The 22,794-nt window shown below is 37.3% G+C and overlaps 1 protein-coding gene across 6 annotated transcripts; it reads left to right on the top strand.

Annotated features, from left to right (window-relative positions):
* The first annotated feature begins 3,007 nt into the window (after positions 1-3,007).
* On the top strand, positions 3,008-22,407 carry LOC125226855 (rho guanine nucleotide exchange factor 7). 6 transcript variants are annotated; one of them, XM_048130993.1, is made up of 11 exons: positions 3,020-3,312; positions 3,498-3,715; positions 4,034-4,196; positions 4,760-4,978; positions 5,477-5,675; positions 6,746-6,967; positions 7,293-7,505; positions 10,585-10,852; positions 10,935-11,135; positions 12,356-12,379; positions 22,082-22,407. In XM_048130993.1, exons 2-11 carry the CDS (start codon positions 3,532-3,534, stop codon positions 22,336-22,338), a joined length of 1,950 nt encoding a protein of 649 aa, XP_047986950.1. In that variant the 5' UTR covers positions 3,020-3,312; positions 3,498-3,531; the 3' UTR covers positions 22,339-22,407. The 6 variants fall into 6 exon arrangements, with proteins under 6 accessions (XP_047986948.1, XP_047986947.1, XP_047986949.1 ...); XM_048130992.1 differs by lacking the exon at positions 22,082-22,407 and having other exon boundaries at positions 3,019-3,312; positions 12,356-14,063; XM_048130995.1 differs by lacking the exons at positions 12,356-12,379; positions 22,082-22,407 and adding an exon at positions 11,540-12,325 and having other exon boundaries at positions 3,021-3,312.
* The last annotated feature ends 387 nt before the right edge of the window (positions 22,408-22,794 follow it).

Genomic DNA, 22,794 nt, shown 5'->3' with positions numbered 1-22,794 from the left:
ATGTGGGAAAGTTAAGAAAAGTGCAGAATGATAATACAAATAGATAAGCACTTTATAGTTACTTAATGTATTAAATTTATAATTTTTAATTCTTATTGATAAAAATGAAGTGTAGTGTTGCTTTACACAATAAAAGTAGGAATCAAATGAAATAGAGTACCTATTTACTGTGAAGTGCGAGCAAATCAAGCAATGATTCATTTCCTGGTCGAAACTCTTAGCTTAGATTTAGGTACTGAAAATCGTCGTACGATACACGTGCGAAAAGGACATTCACAACTCGTGTCGATTTAAAACACTCCCTTCGATCGTGTATTAATTTATCGCTACTCGTATAATATCGATTTTCCTCTTTTCCGCACTCGTATCTACAAGTATTTTGTTTGGGTTACAAAAAAAAACACATTATTTACTCTACTACGTTTTATTTATGTCTCTTTAACATTACAAATTTGTAGATGTATAGATAAGTGCTATACAAAAATCTTGACAAAAGAAGTACAGATCGCTGAAATGAATGTTGATAGTAATATTAATGAAGACTACTTCAACAAGTGTCAATTGTGAAATGCCGCAAAATACTAGTTGCTCTATAGAAGACCATAATAATATGATCCCCGATCCTTTACAACCCAGCAGCTCGGTACGCACGTTACAATTTTTTTTTAATCTTCTTTAGTGAGGACAACTGAGTACGACGGCATATTTAATTGTTTATAAAGTTTGAGGATACCTGGAAAAAATGAATACATTAGCCATTTTGAAAATCCAATAAATATTCACTGCTTTCGGTCACGCGTGTACGCTGCGACCATTTTGCGATCGTTTGTCGACCGTTTGGTGACCGTTTGGCGACTGTTTTTTACATGGAATATTACCGTCTTAATCCATATTTTAACAACTTTATTGGTTTTCTAGGCATTATTTTTATTATTTCAGTATAGTATATGCACCGGAGCACTAAAACTTCACCAATCAATATACATAACACGCAAACACCGAGTAGTCAATAATATTATTACTGGTTAAACTGAGGTAAATTGATGGCGCGTTGATAAATTTAGACTTATTTTATGAAATCACTCGAGCAATTTAATTGGCCATGGTAATTAGCCCACATTATATTACAAATGCAAACAATATTTATCTTTAACAAATTCTTACGCCATTACATTTTAATGTCAAATGATTTTATTTCTTTTTTACTTTGACGTCTCTGACAGTCGCCATTTGAAAAGAATGAAATGAACGAATGATTTTGGGAAAGTAGTCGCCAAACGGTAACAATGTGTGCACGCGTAGTGCACACTTCTGTCACTTTTGTGACCATTTGTGCCTGTTACCAATCGTCCCCATTTGGGTCGCCGCGACTAAACGTCGACCGTACTGCGACTAAGCATTGAGACCCGAAGACCTGTGTGTACACAAAATAGGAGGATTTGCGTAGGAACGGCGACCGATTATGGTTATATGGGTAAGCGCCCTGTGAAGTCAAAATACCCTAAAATATGCCAAAGACCGCAGCTCTGCAGGAGATCAAAGCTTGGAAGCTCGTCTAGCGGGTTGAGTCTTAATAAATTTCGTCAATGAGAAAAAATTTCGCGCTCGCTTCGCTCGCGCTTTACTGTTTATATCAGTTATCTTTTGGCTATCTACTTAGGAAAAATTGCGTGCTCGCGGCACTCGCGTTTTCATTTCGTCTGCTTTCCCGACTTGGTCACTATAGTACTCTATTTTGTTTGTTATTTAATGTACATGATATCCACATTCAGCCCCTCGCAACTATACTAGGGTGCGGCTGAGACTGTTTAGCCCTTTGTCCCTTTCCTACTCTGTGTGATGAAATCCATAAATTTGTTATTGCACTAATCTTCACATATGGCATTGCTAATATATGAAAAAAAATTCGCGCTCGCTACGCTCGAGATTTTTTTTTCTCCGATATAAAACTTCCTGCCAAGGGCGCCCAAACTCAAACTCGCTCTACCCTGATCGAGTGCACGGGCCGGTACTGACTATAGTAGTAGTATTTTTACCTGTATGATAACTAAGTTTATAAACTTCTTAAATTATTTTTGTATTATATCAAGTATTATTTTTGTATTATATTTTTGTATTAATACCTTGTAACGAATTGGTAAGTCATTATTATGAAGCCATAAAACCAAAGATTTGCGCAATTAAAAAAAAACCTTTGATTGGGTATTAGTAGATTTGGTAGTAACTTTGAATATTGACTGGTATCCCCAAATTATGACAGTGATGACGTCATTCAAATGATTTTGACAGTGGCAATAAGTGCGAGAGGGACACCAGCCCCAACTTTACCCTCTCATGTGGACACACTTTTTGGCCTAACAACTCAATCTAGCTTAATATATAATATCTGGGCAACCGAGCTTCGCTCGGTTCTGTTTCGTATCCTTGACATGTGTCGCCATCTAGTTCAAAAATGAATAGTACCTACATCGAGCGAAAGAATTCTCAGCCTTAAAAACTCAAATAGTGTATTTTTCTATTCGTTTTAGCCTTGACCTGTGTCGCCATCTAGTGTTTGCAATAAATAGTACTTACATCAACCGAAAGAATTCTGTCTTAACAGTACAACTACTGCACACGAGATGGCGCGCGAAGAAAAACTCATGAAAACTCGAAAATTCGCGTTTTCCGGGACCTAAGGATAAGTTAGGCCGATTTTTCACCCCCAAAAACCCCCACATAACAAATTTCTGCGAAATCGTTAGAGCGGTTTCCGAGATCGTCAGTGTAAATAAATATATATATAAATAAATAAATAAATAAATAAATAAATATACAAGAATTGCTCGTTTAAAAGTATAAGATAAATCTATGCATTGCACATCTCGGACTAGTATATCTCGCTTTTACTTGTGTATTTGGTGACGATAGTCTGTTACGACTTCGTAAGCACTGTGTTGTGCAGTTTGTGGTGGCCTTTACTAGTATAGTATCATTTGTCTAGGTGGTATAGTCTAGTCTATGGTATTCTCTTTGGTCTATGGTATTTATTTTTGGAAGTCAAGTCAGTGTAAAGTGGAGTGTAGTATGTGCGATAAAATATTCTCTATCTTTTATATCAGTGTTCTCTTTATTTACCCGTAATCTTTAAGTATAAGGAATAAGTTTTACGGTCAAATATATCATCTTTCACAAGTCAGTGTAATTATGAACGAGATTTCATAAGTCATTTTCGTCCCTTCAGTGGTCTCGCAAATTCCGGAAATTGTTTTGACATCCTGTCGTAATTACGCGTTTTAATCTACCAAAAGTAAAGACGATATTCATAAATCAGTAAGTAACACCAGGTATACACTTCGAACAATCTACACATTGTATTAACTACTCTGGTTTAGCAGCATGAATGCTACCTTGAATTTATTTTTGATTAAAAGGTCTTTTTGATAGTTATTCCTTCTATTACCATTTTTGTCTCAACTCCGTTTTACTTAAGTATTGTTTTTTGTTGGTATTTACAGCAAATCCATAACATGGTGCTAGAGTTCCTACACAATGTCAACTGAAAGTTGCTTAGTAAAAGCAATCTACTCATTCAAAGGCAAGAATAATGACGAACTGTGTTTCAAAAAGGGTGATATTATCACCGTTACTCAGAAGGAGGAAGGAGGCTGGTGGGAAGGAACTTTAGGAGAAACTACTGGGTGGTTCCCTAGTAATTATGTTACAGAATGTAAAGGTAATGTTTTGTTTTACTGCAGTAATTACAATTTCACTCATCTGTTGTCTACAAAGACTAAAACATTATGTGCTAATATTTCTGTCAATTTTTAATAGTATTCTAGATGCTGTTTAGATTATACCTTTAAACAAAAAATATATATGTTTCTCAGCACGGGAAGCATGGTCGCGCGATAGACGATAAAATATCAGGCCGTCCCTATCGCACTTACAAATAGTGCGATAGGGACGGCCTGCTATTTTATCGTCTATCGCGCGACCATGCTTCCCGTGCTGGATCTTGATTGCATAAAAATTAATATTGTATTTATTTTAGATCAAGCTGGATCTCTCACTACATCTCCTATTAGAGCAGCATCTGAAATTCAGGCATTTAGAAATGTTGTCCTCAAAGATATCATTGATTCAGAAAAGGCACATGTGGCCGAGATGCAGGGACTGGCCAGTAATTTTCTACAGCCACTGGAAAATAGTGACATGTAAGCAAGTAAACATAATAATTTTATTACATTATTTCAATAAAACAAGCTTTAAGATTGGTACATAAACATAACACTAGAATATAATTTGAGACAAGTTAACAAATCATTATTTTTCAACAACACAAGGAGTAATGGTCACCTGTGGTCATATTTTATTTAGACAATAAAGGCCTTCGTAATAGGTGACAACTATGATAGTAACATTATCATTGGTGACCATACTGTTATATCTCGAATCTAGTGTTATTGACATTTGGTTATGAGAACATTATGTTTTTAATAAGTATAAACTATGTTTATAAATACTAATTAGAAACAATCAATCATTTGGCAATAAATAATATTAAGCAAACAATGAAACATCTTATTTATAAAAACTATTAGTCATGATATGTGTTGAATACATTTGCTGTTGTGGAATTGGGAAATAGTGTATTAACCATACTTTGTATTTGTATTAGGTATTTTGGCTTCATTAGTGTGTTAACTAAAATTGTTTTTATACATAGTTGAAGTATGTGTAAGCAATAATCTCACAACCAAGTACCTAATTATTTTAGGCTGACAAGAGATGAGTTCAAGCAATTGACAGGCAATATAAATGAGGTGCTACAAACTCATGAACAGTTCCTTGGTCTGTTAGAAGAATGTGCAACCAAAACTGGCCCAGACCAGCGGGTGGGCGGTCTGTTCTTGCAGTGGGCTCCTAAGATAAAATCAGTGCATCAGACGTACTGTGCTGGTCATCCTAAAGCAGTATGCATCCTTGACAAATACAAGTAAGTCAATGTGTTATTTGTGGTATAAAACAAATTCTGAAATTGATGACAGCTTTTTTATTGTCTGATACAGTTAGGATTATAATTTGTTTCAAATTTAAAATAATGACATGAATTGGCAGCTTAATAGTTCAGATTTGAATCCACTGTTTTAAAGATCCTTAAATATTGACATGAGAAATACTACAAAAATAGCCGGGTCCACACAGAGCGAGGCACGCACGCTGACTCAGCAAACGTCCAATGTAATTGTGTCTCGGTGGAGGCAGTATGCCCGACCGAGCAAAACGCACGCATGCCTCAGCCGAGGCATGTCTACATAGCATGCTTGCTGCGTGAGCACATTGCCTTGCTCTGTGTGGACCGGGCTAATGACTGCTAGTTTGATATAATATTTAACTGTGCTGTATAAAGCAATAAAATATATTAAAATAAAATTGCTATTCTGTGTTATATTGGTTAAAGTCAAGACTAACCTTAATATGCAAATTTTTTTAGAGAGGATCTTAACACATGGATGGAGAATGCCGGTGCTGTATGCCCTGGAGTGTTAGTACTAACAGCAGGGCTATCCAAGCCATTCCGTCGCCTCAGCAAGTACCCCGCGATGCTGCAAGAACTGGCGCGACACGTCCATGAGGCGCACCCAGATAGGGGCGACACACATCGCGCTTCAGTTGTTTATAAAGATATTTCTGTAAGTATAATAAAATTGTTGAATATGCGCCTATAAATAATAAATAAATATTGGGGGACACCATACACAGATCAACTTAGCCCCAAACTAAGCAAAGCTTGTACTATGGGTGCTAAGCGACAATATACATACTTAAATAGATAAATACATACTTATATACATAGAAAAGATCCATGACTCAGGAACATTATATCTGTGCTCATCACTCAAATAAATGCCCTTACCGGGATTCGAATCCAGGACCGCGGCTCAGCAGGCAGGGTCTCAAATTGAGCCTTAATTAATTTTGGCATAATTCAAAATTGAGTGTTCATATTTGACGTATGGGTTTTCAAAGGTTAATATCTGTTAAGCGACGCAATCGGCACAAAAATCCACCATGTGCGGTAACTCCAAATGCCCATCGGACTCGTCATATAAACAAACACACATTTGTGTGAAGTTAAATGAAAGGTTTTAAAAATATCCCGTTTTTAAGGTTCCGTAGTCAACTAGGAACCCTTATAGTTTCGCCATGTCTGTCTGTCCGTTCGTCCGTCCGCGGATAATCTCAGTAACCGTTAGCACTAGAAAGCTGAAATTTGGTACCAATATGTATATCAATCACGCCAACAAAGTGCAAAAGTAAAAAATGGAAAAAAAATGTTTTATTAGGGTACCCCCCCTACATGTAAAGTGGGGGCTGATATTTTTTTTCATTCCAACCCCAACGTGTGATATATTGTTGGATAGGTATTTAAAAATGAATAAGGGTTTACTAAGATCGTTTTTTTATAATATAAATATTTTCGGAAATAATCGCTCCTAAAGGAAAAAAAAGTGCGTCCGGGGCCCCTCTAACTTTTGAACCATATGTTTAAAAAAATATGAAAAAAATCACAAATGTAGAACTTTATAAAGACTTTCTAGGAAAATTGTTTTGAACTTGATAGGTTCAGTAGTTTTTGATAAAAATACGGAAAACTACGGAACCCTACACTGAGCGTGGCCCGACACGCTCTTGGCCGGTTTTTACTTACGTAATTACGAACGTCACATATTAAAGCTCATGTATTTTGTGTTCCATCCAGAGTGCCTGTGCAGCATTACGGCGGCAAAAAGAGCTAGAGCTCCAAGTGGTAACAGGGGAAGTGCGCGGTTGGCCCGGCGGCGAGCTGGCGGCCCTGGGCGACGTCCTGCACATGGGCAGCGTAGCCGTGGGCCCGTCGCACCAAGACCGGTACCTCGTGCTTTTCCCTTCGGCCCTGCTTTTGTTGTCTGTTAGTAAGAGGGTGTCTGCGTTTGTCTATGAGGTAAGTTATATTTGACCAGTGTCAGAATCAGTATTCGAACGGATTTTGTGTACTGTGACAGAAATCAGTAGTCTATCTCATTAGTAGATCTATGGCAAGATTCCTATATTTAGTTGTACAGGGGTTGCGCGTTATTCCGAGTATTTGTATCGGGATACCCAAAGAGTAGCGAAGTGTCATCGAAATAAACCGGGTTTGCACTTTGATATGTCATTCTAGTACAACATTAAAAACAATCGGGATGGTTGTCTAATTGTATTGAGATTTTCGTATCTGACACAAGAAGAATAACAAGTTTTTTTTTATAATTATTTTTCTATTGTAGGGTTGTCTGCCACTAACCGGGATAACAGTATGCAAACTAGACGACTCTGAAACAAGGAAGAATGCATTTGAAATTAGTGGTCCAATGATAGACACCATAGTGGCGGTGTGTCAGACGAGAGCGGAGGCCGACAATTGGGTCAGCTTGTTGCAGAAACATTCAAACACCAGCAGCCCTGTGCATGAACCTGGTCAGCCGCAATCGCTGCCTCATGTGAGTACCTAATATATTTATTTACATAATATATAATATGTTTATTAAATTGCATAAATGACGCATAAATAAGGATCAATTTATTTACTATAAAAAGCGACCATAGGCATTTGGAATCCTTGATCACGAATAATATTTCAATCACAGTCGTGGCGCGATAGGTTAATAATATGCTTTGGGCACCAGTATGTGTTTTGGCTACTTTATTACTGTTACGGCTGACTGTTATGATTAATTAGCGTTGTTTACAAAGTTTCAATATTAAGGTATTTTTGTATGTACACAGCTGACCCGTTCTCCCTCTGAAGGGGCGCTGTCTAGCATCAATTGTAGCCGTCGAAGCCTTTATCACGTGACCTTGCCACCGCCCAGTTACCCCTCCGCCTCACCTTACTATTCACTCACCAAGTATTTTGCGAGACTAGTTAAGAAAAAGGTTATCACTAGACAAATGTTACGTAAACTGTTACACGAGCGGACATGGGCAAAAGCCTTTGAATTAACGGGAATACCCGTTATGAGAAAACATAAGAACCATATAAGGCTAAAAATAGAAAATGACGGGACTGTTGGCACCGAAACGGATGGGTCGGATAGCGACAGTGAGAGGGAATCTGACACTACTGAGTCATATTCAAGCTCTAGTTACGGCGATATAGACGATCTGCCCTGCCCTAGAATAATGAGGCAAAATGCTCAGGACATTACCAGCCCTAGAACGGCTTCTTCTGTTAGTAGTTGGGGTAGTAATTATGGCTATGTCCGCTACATGAACAGCACGAATAATGTTAATCTTGAGGAGTCCGAATTAGTTAGGGGAGATTGTATGAAAAATATATTTATGTCAATTCCATCGCACATGAATATTTTTGATGCCGTGAACAGACCTGAAGACACTCCTTTACAAAAATCCCAACGTCTGCAGGATTGTGACAGACATTTACTTGCACAAGAGTCAGGAAGTACAGAAAACTCCTCATTTGAAGTGAGACCTTACATGGCATGTGAAGATTTGGTAAATATTGACGAGGACATTCCAATGAATACAATTGGATATGAAAATTCTGATTTTGTACCCACAAGGCAAAGCTTTCCCATTAAGACAAAAAAAGATTCGGTCCCAAAACTATGGAAATCGACAGACGAAACACATTCTCAAGATATGATCGAAGAAAATCCAATAACAGACATATTGCAAGAAATCGCACCACCATCTCCAAAACTCTGTAACGATTTTATTTATCCTGATCATCCAGTTATTGATCCGCCTCCAATGTTTAGAAACGAAGAAGATGATGTCAAAGTAATTAACATGAACCTTAATACCGATATTCCTTTTCGTAAACATTCTCTTAATTCTGATAAAAGAATTAGGCGTTCTTTGTCCAAGTCTATGGTGGAAACTGAAAGTTTCTGTAAAAGTAATGAATCCACCTTGCAAAGGATGAGTTCACAGTCTGATGGGAATAAACTATGCAGAAAATGTGAATGCTGCAATAGATCTTTATGCCCTAGCCCGAGATCTTCGGATTCCGGAGTAGTCGGAAGCTGCAACTTGGCGTCTCCCGAGTTGAACTTGCATGAATATGCCGGCGGAAGCACTGGAAATGACTCTGATGGGCATGCAGTGGAAAACCCAAGAACTTTTGATGATCGCCGTAAAAATTTAACACTGTCCGAAATAGAGGCTGCTAATTTTGAAGATCAATGTAGGTGCACATCTCCCTTCGGTTCCACGGCAAGAACTTCTTGCGTAACGAGTGTGACGTCGGAAACTAGTCTTGACGTAATGGATTCGTCAAATATCCACACGACTTCGACGTATGCAGCCAACCCGCCGGTGTCCTCACCACAAATTAAAAGAACGTCCATTCGTCATAATATTGAGCGATATGTGCCAGAAATCAAATTAAAACCCGATCCTCCACCACGTATCTATCGCAAGCCTAGTACCCATTTGGAGATTCCAAAGAATGTTCGACAGCCCGTACCATGTCAATGGAGTACCTTGAATATAACAGAACGTACTAAGCCCAGTCTACATTACCACATGCGTATATTCAGGGAGAAGCCCGAAGGTGACGATGTGAAAATTGATAGACCGTCTCGTGTGAATCAACGTCGGAATTGCGATGTTTTTGACCAAGAGAGGGTCCAAGAAAAAAGAGGAGAGAGTGTGACAACTCGCAAAACTAGATCTCGCAGCGAGGACTTATCGAAATTCCAAAAAGATTTAACTGAAGCAAAGAGTGGCTTCATGGTGTACCGTTCGGACTTGTATGCGCATTGGTGGATGAAAGCAAAATTACCCATAACAGTGGTCACCGACTCAGGCAAGGATAATACTTTTGTAAAGAGAGACTGTTTGTACATCACTGGTTTGAAGATAATAATACTTACTGCCTTGAAGTTTTGTAACCATTAATGCTGTCATTAGTTACCCCAGTGTTGCAGTGCTTTACTTGATCATCCTTGCCTGTGTTTATTCATCTTACTAACTGAAAAAATACCTGCCACTGCAACTAGATACCTCATTTACTAACAATTTAAGAGAAGTGCATGGATATGCTTTTATTACCTGTGCCTATACTAGAGGTACAACTGTTTAAAGTACTATGTGAATGTACCTACCAAACGAAATGAATGCGATCGATTCGAAGTCCATTTGAGCCTGGGTCCATAAAATATTTAGAAAATTAAAAAGCAGTAGTCTGAGACATTTGATTACCGTAATAAAAGTATAAATACGTATTAGGCACTGCGATTCCAGCTGAGATGGAGCCGGGTCACAAATGTGGGCTATAAAGTGTGCTTTAAATAGACGTTGAGCGGATGTTGTTGATACTCGGTAAACGATAATGGATGTCGAGACATTACAATATTCCAATCAAAATAAACAAGTACACAAATTCTGGCATCAATTGTTATTCTTCTCACTGTATTTTGATCGATTCAATTTTAAAACAACGCTCACTTAACCTGATTATTAAAATTAGATTTGTTACATTGTGTGGTATTCTGAAACCATAGATGTTTAGTCTGGATTCAAGAACTCATGTATACTTTTATTTTTTTGTAGATGGCCATGCCAGACGGCAATAACCCTGATTTATCGTCAGGTCTAACCAGCCACAAAAGATCACACTCATTCAACAACCATCAAAGCTATTCGCAGCATTCCCAGCAGACGTCAAAAAGTAAACAAAAAAATCAGTCAGCCCGCTGGCTTTTAAATTCTTGCGACTCTATTGATCAGTCGCCTGCCAAACCAAATAAAAATGCTATCGGTAAAAAATTCTCATCCGTTGATTTCATCGACACGGCGGGATCGAACTACAGCAGTAAAGGTAGATAGATGAATGTAAAATAACTTGATTTTCTTGAAGACAGGAGTTATTTGTTTGAACTGACAAAAATTGTCTATTTTAGGGTGGAGTATAACATGTTTGCGCCCCGCGCCGCCCCTGCGGCCGCAGTCCTTCACGGTGGGCTCCGACGAAAACATAGGCCCGACGCATCCGTATGCACCACACCAACGAAAGTCGAATTCCTATGAAGAAGACGCGCTTATTCTCAAGGTCATCGAAGCATATTGCACTTCAGCGCGCTGCAGAAATGCTGTAAGTTCTGGTGAGTACCTCGTTTCATATCGTATTGGACAGAACAAAATATACTAGATTAGGTGTGTTGCGTCTGTGATACTAAACTACTAAATAGACAATGTAGTTCTCAGATTTTATGACTAATGGTCGACTGCGTGCTGTTCGAGTTACTCCCAGTTGCTTTGCGATTTCCTTCCTAATGAAGTCTCCAGAGTACCTTTGTGTTTGTCGCGAGACTAACGTTGAACTAATTAATACCTGTCTGAAACTTATATGCGTATTGGCCGAAACTATTGAAGTTTACGAATTTTCAGTTTTTTGAAAAGTATACAATAACTGTTATGCAATACCCAATTTGTAATATCTCATACTAAAGGGTAATATCTCATACATACTATCTATACTAACATTACTGTATATTTTATTATGCAGTACCCAATATACCACTGGAGATATTCGAGGCTACAAGGAGGAGACATGCCAAATCAAGAAACCGTATTATCAGTTGGTTTTTAGAATGATGTGTAATAATCAACACCCTAAGCCAAATATAACGCTAGTCATAAAAAGTAGCGCTTGTACCTTTATACTCGTTCGAAATGTTTTGTTGGTGTTGTTAACCGTTGACACTCGTATTTATTTACGTATTACGTATACACTCATATAGTATATAATACCTACTGTATACATTATACGTGTTGTATATCCTAAGTGAGCACAAACTTTTATAGTGCATGAGGTTGCAGCATGCTTTACTAACTTTTCTTACTAATGCTAGTGATTTACTACGACTCATGCAAATTGTTGTTAAAGTTATTTTATTTTATGATTTTTGTACGGTGTAGGTGTAAAATCCAGTACAAAGCGGCTTTCTAGTCTAGTTAGAAATAAAATATACTCTTATCTCGTATGAATCTCATAATAAAATCGTTTAGTTTATATGTACTAGTAAGCCATTCATCGCATCTTATCATTGGACATTCAATTTAAATGTATATGACATATGAATATTACATATAAAAGTAATACATTAAAGTAGAAATGTTAATACTATTAATGCATTTTGTAACCTAGCTGACGTAACTAACAGGCACGTTAATATACAACCGAATAATTTGGTTCCAACTGTGCTAAGTTGTGCACCCAGCATCTAAGTACATGTATTAACCCAGGTGTATAACCATGTGCCAAAGTAGTCTGAAACTTTCTATTTTGTTACATGCGGCTGCCTTTATATCGCACCTGCAGTGGACTGCGGTCACTTGTCTCTTGGTAAAGTACAATATCACGCACCCGCTTCTAACATTTTTCACTATAACTACACTAAATTGCCTATCGTCCTAAGAAGTGAGACCCCCGACTACGTAGGCTGCAGCAAGTCTTCTAAAGTGAAGCGTAATAAAAGCTCAGCCGCCGACACCTACCTATACCGCGGCCCCGAGACGAGGAGGCTGCTCTCGGAACGCAAGTTCCAGATGAACCGCTCTAACCCGAATCTATGGGAATGTTCAGAGGAGCGCAGGCAGAAGCTGTGCGAGGGCCGGGAACGGCGCAGCGGGTCGCACCCGAGCCTCGCGGCGGCGCTGCGTGCGGTCGCCCCCGCCTCCGCGCCAGCGCCCGCGCCGCTCGTCGCCCCCCGCACCGCTCGCTCCGCGCGCTCTTCCACTTGGTGCTGCGGCTCTTTCGTCAAACAACTCACCAAATCTCACCACTTCGACTGACACAAGTAGTCATTCTCTCTTTTTCGGTCGTTTTGACCTTGGTCCTCGAAAGGCTTCTCTCATTCAATTTATCCATCATTAAGTGACATTAATGTGCGTGAGCATTGACCCATTTTTAATATTATTACTAAACGATGACTCATACTAATAACATTTATATAGAATTTAAAGATATTGATCTAATCGTACCATTATCTTAAATGGATTGGCTCTGTAACGATTTAACGCAAGCGATATTTAAAAAGTGCTTTAGACTTAGTTCAACCAATATTCTAATTGGAAATAAGACGGAACGAACCCTACTGGGTTGTAATTTAGTATAGTAAAAGAAAAGATACTACATTTTCTAGTCAGAAAAGTATATTTTTGAATATTGTCGTCTTATTTTCTTTTGCAAAAGCCAATACGACTGGCTTGTTATATATCGCCTTAACATGCGTGTATATTATTATAGCGAGTGCAGTATTATTAATATATTAGGTTAGATTTACAGATCAATTTAATTTTATAGGTTTGCTTTGTGATTGTATGTATATAGATAATAAAAATATGGTGCATATTGGATGTTAATGTAAAATGCATGCCTTGAACCGTTTAGAACGTAAATATTAATAATATGTTGGTAGTAGTCGGTAGTCCTGGTAAAAGTATGACATGTTAGGTGAAGCTTTATGAAAATTGCGTCAGTATCCAAAAGTGCTCGCAGTTTCATTTCTCAGGTGAGACTATTTCGGGAGCAGGGGCAGCCGCCCGCCGTTACTATATTCATGATTTAGTGCTATAATGAGCCTTTCCTGCTTTGTAACGCTCTTCACTAAAAAGTATTCTGTTTACGATAAAAACATCTCTAAATATAGGTGCGTGTATTTTTGGTATAACCGCAACCTAAGATGTGACGTAGGTTTTAGTGGTACCTAAAGGTATATAGCAAGTTTCGATTTTCAGATCACCAACTCACCAGAACCTCATTCATTTATGAAAAGTTTTCGTGCAACAAAGTTTACAAAGTATGTATTGTAGCACAATCGTGATCATTTTGAAAGTCGTGACGCCGTGTCGGTAAATGTGACATAATATGAGTTTTTGAATTATAAACTATAATTTGACATAGTGATATATTGCTAATAGGAATAAATAAATCTTATTTTAGGGTTCCCTACCAAAAAGGTACAAAAGGAACCTTTAGGCACTGGTCCCACCGCGAGCTAATTAGCTATGAGCTATCGGCTATAAAAACAAACAAAAGATAATCACTCCCGTGCCAATAAAAGAGACACGGCGATATTGATAGTTCACCGCTGGGCGAGTAACTATAAACATCGCTGTGTCTCTTTTATTTACACGGGAGTGATTATCTTTTGTTCGTTTTTATAGCCGATAGCTCATAGCTTACTAGCTCGCGGTGGGACCAGTGCCTTATGGCGCCGCTCTGTCCGTCTGTCTCTCTGTCTGTCACATTACTAAATATCTCGAGAACTACTTAGGCTATCGATATGAAATTTGGAATAGTTATGAACATTGTTAACCTCTGCAAATTGAAAGTACCTAGCTACATTTTACTCGCACTTAGCCGGTTTTTTAAGGTTCCGTAGTTTTTAAATAAAACTGATGTGATGGCATCATGCGATGATTGTTACCTTCCTCACGCTTTGTTAGGGTTCCGTAGTCAACTAGGAACCCTTATAGTTTCGCCATGTCTGTCTGTCCGTCCGTCCGTCCGCGGATAATCTCAGTAACCGTTAGCACTAGAAAGCTGAAATTTGGTACCAACATGTATATCAATCACGCCGACAAAGTAGTAAAATAAAAAATGGAAAAAAATATTAGACCCCCTTAGGGTTGTAAATAGAAAAAAAAACCAAATGTTTTTTTTCAGAATTGTGAAAAAAACATGAAAAAAAACCGAGAACCATGGTTTTTTTTCTAAATATGGTTTTTTTTCAGATGAACAAATAATACGACAATAACGGTTTTTCGTGAGTTGTAACGTGTTTCAATAACAATCACGTACATTTTAATTCAATTACCATTCAGTATACAAACGTTTATTGGGGAATCCCCGATGCTGCGTGTAGCGTGGAGAGGCGGTGGTGTTGCCAACAGTAAATAGTGATAACTACCAACTACAGATTTCGTAAATGTTACTTTTATAAGACCAGAAATTAAAGTTATTTGATTAAATTCGTTTAATAGTTAACATTAAGTCTAAAAAACCGTATAAAAGTATTAACTACTTTGCAAATGTACTTTGTTTTTGTACTTTGTGTGTTTTATGTTCTCTGTTTTTTGTCCTATTCTTGTGTGTACATGTACGTACGTGTTTGTGAGCGTCATGAATAAATGTCTTTTATCTTTATCTTTATCTTTATCAAATTTTGAGATTTAGTACAGTACTAACTTTAGAAGTAACTTTAGAAAAAAAACATACTCCAGAAAAAAAAACTGTTTTTTTTCACGGTTTTTTTTCATGTTTTTTTTCAAGCCAGAAAAAAAACCGTTTTTTTGCAACCCTAGACCCCCTCTACATGTAAAGTGGGGACTAATTTTTTTTTCATTCCAACCCCAACGTGTGATATACAGGGTGTTTGGTAACCGGATGCAAAGCCGAAAGTAGGAGATAGTCTAGGTCATGTAGAACATTTTTAGCCATACTTGTCTTAGACAAATGTTATTAGTTTTTTTTTAATTTAAATTTTAAGATTTGTCGGATAAAACTACAAAACTTCAGACTAAATCGATAATAGTACTTTTTTTACTGCAGGTAGATTTTTTTTTGTTTTATTTTGTATTGTGCAATGTCTATCTTACACCAGGAAAGTGATTTGAAACATCTTTGTCTAAAGAAAACGAGTTGACAGCGATTTAAAATTTTAGTTACATGAAAATGTAAATGATTTAAGTGATTTAAAAGTACGATAAAAAAAAAAAACTAAAATAGCCACGAATTTTCAAACCATTTTAAAAACATGCTTGGCTTCTACCCTTTTATTTAAGCTATCAAACACGACTGTAGCTACTGTATCCTTGAAAATAAGCCACCTAAACCAACTGGGTAGCTAAAATGTTTCACTCTACTTGTGATACTTGTGGTAGTTGTGGTGACGAATCTCATTATGATTTTACAATAAAACATTGGTTCTGAATACTAAGTTGGCGTTGACTTGACATTTGACTTGTTTTAAAAGGGTTAAGTGTACTGGTCAAAAATACCACATGCAATTTTAACAAACAAAGGCTTGCGGCGGTGAGAGACAAAAGGGACTGATAGCGGCAGGCGGCGAGCGGCGTTAAACAAAGATGATCGGTTTTGTGCTTTATTGACAAAGATAAACTGATTAGCTACATGAGTATTTGTGCAAAAACTAGTAATTTAGTCTAGTTACAACTTCAGTTGCGATTAGACGTTCATTGTGGTTTAATTTCCCGCTGTCATCTCAATTTTACCGTGTCAAGTTGTAGCTGCCGTAGGCGCTCCTTCACGTGTAATTACGACTTCTTCATTGTAAACATGGAGTTTACGAACGAAGAATACGCTGACATTATCTACATGTACTGCAAAGCTGACAGTAATGGAGCGATGGCCCGACGGATGTACCAAGAGCGTTTTCCAAACCGGAGATTGCCTAATGTGAGAGTGTTTTACAATTCATTCCGAAGGCTACGTGAGAATGGTATTGCTGTGCAACATGGAGGGAATCCAGGACGTAATCGCCCTGAAGTGGAGGAAGACGTTCTACAGGCATTTGCAGAGGATCCGACTACGAGCATCAGAGTGGTAGCTCGTAATCTGAACTTGTCCACATGGAAAGTATGGGCCACAATGAATCGTGAGGGAAAATATCCTTTTCACGGCATCGGAGTTCAAGGTTTGGACGAAGGAGATCCTGCACGCCGAGTGGACTTCTGCCGATTTTTACTCAATGCGGATATCGAAGACCGACATTTTTTGCGAAGCATTCTTTGGACCGATGAATCGAAATTTTCCCGGGAGGGGATCACAAATTTCCATAACCTACACCAATGGGCTGACAAAAACAACAATCCACATTGGAAAAAGCAAGTGTCCTTCCAAAGAAAGTTTTCCGTCAATGTGTGGGCTGGAATCATCGGCAGAGTCCTTATTGGGCCACATTTTTTGCCAAATAATTTAAATGGGGCAAATTATTTGGAATTTTTACAAAACGATTTGCCCAGGCTTATTGACGAAGACCAGCTGCCCGGTGCAGTGACATTTCAACACGACGGTTGTCCCGCCCATTACTCTCTGGCTGTAAGGGAGCATCTGGATAACTGTTTCCCGGACGGTTGGATCGGCAGAGGCGGACGAATCCCTTGGCCCGCTCGGTCACCTGATTTGACACCATTGGATTTTTTCGTTTGGGGCCGAGCTAAGGAGCTAGTCTACACACAAGAGGTCATTAATACCGTAGAAGAGCTGAGGGAGAGGATAGAAGCGGCGTTCGAAAGGATGAGGGAAGAAATGATATTCGGAACAACCACCACAGAAGTAAGAAGACGGGCTCGTGCTTGTATTCGAAACGGCGGGTCACATTTTGAAAACGAGCGATGATGTGTAATTTTAATGTGTTGATCGTAAAAATAAATAACTTATCTTTTATGCTTTTGTTTTAATTTACCCTAAACATTCCCTCTTATTAGTACAGGTAGCCTATTTTCAAAGATAAAATGGCTTGAGACATGATTGTCTTATCGCCCGCCGCCTGCCGCTATCAGTCTCTTTTGTCTCTCACCGCCGCGGCGCGCCGCAAGCCTTTGTTTGTTAAAATTGCATGTGGTAGTTTTGTCCAGTACACTTAACCCTTTTAAAACAAGTCAAATGTCAAGTCAACGCCAACTTAGTATTCAGAACCAATGTTTTATTGTAAAATCATAATGAGATTCGTCACCACAACTACCACAAGTATCACAAGTAGAGTGAAACATTTTAGCTACCCAGTTGGTTTAGGTGGCTTATTTTCAAGGATACAGTAGCTACAGTCGTGTTTGATAGCTTAAATAAAAGGGTAGAAGCCAAGCATGTTTTTAAAATGGTTTGAAAATTCGTGGCTATTTTAGTTTTTTTTTATCGTACTTTTAAATCACTTAAATCATTTACATTTTCATGTAACTAAAATTTTAAATCGCTGTCAACTCGTTTTCTTTAGACAAAGATGTTTCAAATCACTTTCCTGGTGTAAGATAGACATTGCACAATACAAAATAAAACAAAAAAAAAATCTACCTGCAGTAAAAAAAGTACTATTATCGATTTAGTCTGAAGTTTTGTAGTTTTATCCGACAAATCTTAAAATTTAAATTAAAAAAAAACTAATAACATTTGTCTAAGACAAGTATGGCTAAAAATGTTCTACATGGCCTAGACTATCTCCTACTTTCGGCTTTGCATCCGGTTACCAAACACCCTGTATTGTTGAATAGGTATTTAAAAATGAATAAGTGTTTACTAAAATTGTTTTTTATAATATTAATGTTTTCGGAAATAATCGCTCCTAAAGGAAAAAAAGTGTCCCCCCCCCCTCTAACTTCTGAACCATATGTTTAAAAAATATGAAAAAATCACAAAAGTAGAACTTTATTAAGACGATTTCTAGGAAAATTGTTTTGAACTTGACAGGTTCAGTAGTTTTTGAGAAAAATACGGAAAACTACGGAACCCTAAACTGAACGTGGCCCGACACGCTCTTGGCCGGTTTTTTTACATGTAAAATTAAATTATAAAACGCGATGAAATCTAGCTTTTACAAAATATATTTATTATTAATTATCAGAGTAAATATACGTAAGGTTCCTAATGGAAACATGAGTGAGCATTAGGTGTTGCAGTGGGTAATCAGAGCAGCGGGCGGCGCGGCGTGTTATTCGTTAAATATTGAACGAAAACGCGCCACTGCAACCGTGCGGCGTATATGTAAATACGCGGCCACTAGACTACAGCAGTGCCAACTGCAATATTGCAAAATACCTAACTCTGTTGAACGGTCTTATTACCGAAATTGTTAGTGTAGATAACGAGCATGTATTGCGCGTAGATTTGGATTGACGCTTTTTGTTAATAGAATTAGATATTCATTTTCAATTTATTGCTAAATTTAAAAGTATATTCTCAAATGTATACAATATACATATTATATATACATAATTGACTGTGCCATAATCTACCTACCTGGCAAAAGCCATTATTTAAAGAAGATTAATAAATATTCATAATACTATTATATTATATATGCGGTAGACTTTTTTGAATGAATATCCTGTTAATGTATATTTAACAGTTATGTGCAATTACTTTCTTTAAATATCGAGCTTGTTATTTTCCCTTAATTACCTCAGACTACTACTTATACTAATTTTCAGTCAGTTGCAAAACTGTTTGGTATGTTTATTTGTTTTCCCCTCACTAGCTCGGAAACACGTGTTTTGTCCTTTAATACCAGCGGGTAAAAACGCATTTTATCCACTAGTGGGTAAAGTAATTTGGCCTTGAATAACGTCAAATTAACTGCTTGAAAATTGATAAAAGTAGGTGAATCTAGTAATAAAGATGATTTACCACCTGCGGAACTACTGGAAGCAGTGATAAACGCATTTTTTGCGTTGTAGTTTCCTCGCTTTAGTGAGGGGAAAAGTTTTGTGTTACACTCGGGTGCAATAGTACATTACATCAGAGGCCGGGAAAATGAGGATTTCCGGCCAAGTGGGTATATACGGCCGAGCGAGCGTGCGAGCGAGGCCGGATAGGGATACGAGGCCGGGAATCCGTTTTCACGCCGAGGCATGTATAGTGCTTTTCTCAAACATACAATGAAATAAATAAAAAATGCTCTAAAGGACAATATTTTATAAAAAAAAGTTACTTTGCAGGCCTAGGCCTAAAAATAATATGAAATCCCTTTACAGTCCTCTCGAGTTGTTGCGCCCAAAAAGCGATACTTCCCAGCCCATTTTAAGGAACGTAAAGACAATATTTCATTGCATGTTTGAGAAAATGTATTTACTTCTCGTGTGTTAAAAAACTCGCAAGTTCAGGATTCTATTCTCGAACCACTCGCTTCGCTCGTGGTTCAACTATAGAATCCTTTCACTTGCTCGTTTTTCAATTCTACACTCGGCGTTAAAATACATCTTTGCCCCCTTGTATAACAAATAACTATTAACATGCTCAGGCCTCAGATACGAAGGTCAAAAATATTGGTTGTATGATTGATATTTTTATGCGTGCAAATACAGGGATAGAGTAGAGATCAGAAATAATATCAATGGCTTGTAGATATTATTTGTAATTGTTAAAGTATAGATTAGATTGGACTAAACGGTGCACGGCACGATACACGTTTCATAGTGCCGGAAAATTAACTAAATTGTATAGAATTTTCTTTTTCGTATAATTTCTTGCAGTAGAGGTAATATATGCTAATATTCGTGATATATCTAGTGCTAGGTGTTACGTACATTACATCCAAAAATGTACGCCATAGAGATTTCTGTGCGCAACTTCAATAAGCTTGCAAGTTCGACGAAATTGTAGATAAGGTATAATGTTAATGGTAACTTTTGTAACTTACACAATGTAAGTTCAATAAGTTTCTTGATACCTCTCTAATATTTCTACATGCTTCGCGTAATCTCTGATGAAATAAGGATGTGTTGTCTTTAAATTGGAATCAGGATATGTTAAATTAATTATTTGCTTTCCCGTCTCTGCACGAGTATGATGATCGTGTTTCTGACGTGGATAATAATGATGAACGTGGAGGGGAAAAGTATGACCTCACAATTTTAAATATATGAAGCGCTCGGGATATGCTACCACCATACTCGTAGGTATCTTGTTGTTACTGTTATGTTTGTAATTGGGGTACTAATTAAATTAATCCGTTTTAAATAAAATGCACACTTTGTATTTCGTAGAGTTGCCTTAAAAATTGGGTGCAAAAGACATTTATAAAATGTAAAACTTTTCTTATTGACTACCTTTTTATAGCATTTTATTTAAAACTATATGTATGTACCTAATGAATTCATTAGATGATGTAATTAAAATTAAAGAATCCGCCAAAACTAATATATTTTATGTATTTTTGTTCCGTGTATGTTTTATTTATGTGTATTAATTTATATAACTTTGTTTTTGACAACCTATGTTTTAGGCAGTTTTAAAAACTGCAATGAGTATATCTATAATATACCTATTAAGATTTTATTAAATATCGTTATTATGTATACAGTGTTGCATTAAAATAAATGTTTATCTTACGACTACTATGCATATGTATGTATTATAGTAACTAGTTTATAATTTATTTTTTGAGCAAATTATATGAAATAAACTTTCAAAAAATATGTGCGCACTAGTTTTTTATCTTAACATATAAAGTTTTGTGCCCCCACCAACTTATTATTGTACCTACCAGTCGTTGTTTCATCTCCTGCATCTAGTAAATTATACATACATAATTACCTACAATCTACATACCTAATTCTGAAATATACAGACTAATTTCTAATTTTCATATGAACGACTGGTGTGCTCGATATATGTACTCATAACTGATGTACGGGATGTACCTAATTTTTTTCTGTAACTGTTTTATATTTGCTCGCTTCAACCAACGCAAACTATCTACTTGCCAGGTTACACCAAGTTTAATAAGTACATCACACTAAACAAACTGATAAACACAAATTTCACACTGTGGCACTTTCTACATCTTTGAAAACTATGAAATACCTAACACAACACAGATGATTTAGGATATTTAATTTTACTGCCTATCTGCCCTGAACCTACTTACACGCTGCACAAGGTGGGTATTCAACGATTACTTTTCCCCCCTAAGGCCGGCAACAGACAGTCTTAAAATTCATGATCTGAAAAAATCATAATCTTACAAAAATCAGATCGAGTGCACGGAGTTCCATACAATTACGCGACTGTCCACACGCACTCTTGTTTTTTAAGATTATGAATTTTCAGATTGATCTGACAGATTGCATACAAGTCTTTTTTTAAGATTATGAATTTTAAGACTCTGTGTGGCGTGCCTAATAAAAGTTTTCTAAAGCTAACAAGTATCTAATAATCGTATGTCGCTTTCCACATACCGATACTTCGGAAAAGGACAAACTATTATTAGCGGTTTGTCAACTTTAGTAAACGTTTATGAATAAGGGGGTTAGACAATAAGCAACAAAACAAAAGCCTGTATCCCGTTTCGTTTCAATTTGTTTCCAGAATGCGACGACGAGAGCCCATTGACGATTGAAGCTCTAGTGAGGTCGCCGTCCCTGCCTACACACCCGACTGCGGCGCACGGATCGACGAGCCTGTGGGCCGTCGTCATGCGATTACAAAACGAAATAAAAACACTCAAACTGGACGTTAAGAACTTGCAGTTGCAACTGAATGAGGAGAAACAAGAAAGAAATCTTGCCATTGCTGCTTTACAGTCTAACAATATTTTAAAAGATGTTAAGGAAAGTAAATGTTAATTAATTAATCGACTGACTTATGCCTGTAATGAGTATTACTTATATTAACAATACATGTATTATCTTATATTTCTTGGTTTTTCTTATAAAAAGTTTAGTTCCAAACAATGTAAACCGCCTGCACCACTAAAACTACACCTAACCTAGATAATATATACATAAATACTTAAGATAAATAAATGCCTAGTCATATCCAATTTTTGCCCTATCTCCTTAAATAAATACCACACCTCCAGTCTTATACCTATCGAGCAGATGAAGTCGGCTTGTGGTTCACTCTGTGCAGCACACCTAGCGTCACTACTCTTTCGGTTCTGACAGAATACCAGCGCTGCGGGTCTCCGCAGCTTGATGCTGAGTCAGCGCCTCTTCTTCGCACCATCACATGGCTCAACTTATTTTTATACCTTACAGTGTCTGTTTGTATACGTTTAGGGTTTAGTTTAATGCATGTTA

Source organism: Leguminivora glycinivorella, chromosome 6 (assembly GCF_023078275.1).
Source record: "Leguminivora glycinivorella isolate SPB_JAAS2020 chromosome 6, LegGlyc_1.1, whole genome shotgun sequence".
In the NCBI taxonomy this organism is placed as follows: Eukaryota; Metazoa; Arthropoda; class Insecta; order Lepidoptera; family Tortricidae; genus Leguminivora; species Leguminivora glycinivorella.
The sequence above is the reverse complement of the archived record's forward strand: the minus strand, read 5'-3'. Positions and strand labels throughout refer to the sequence as shown.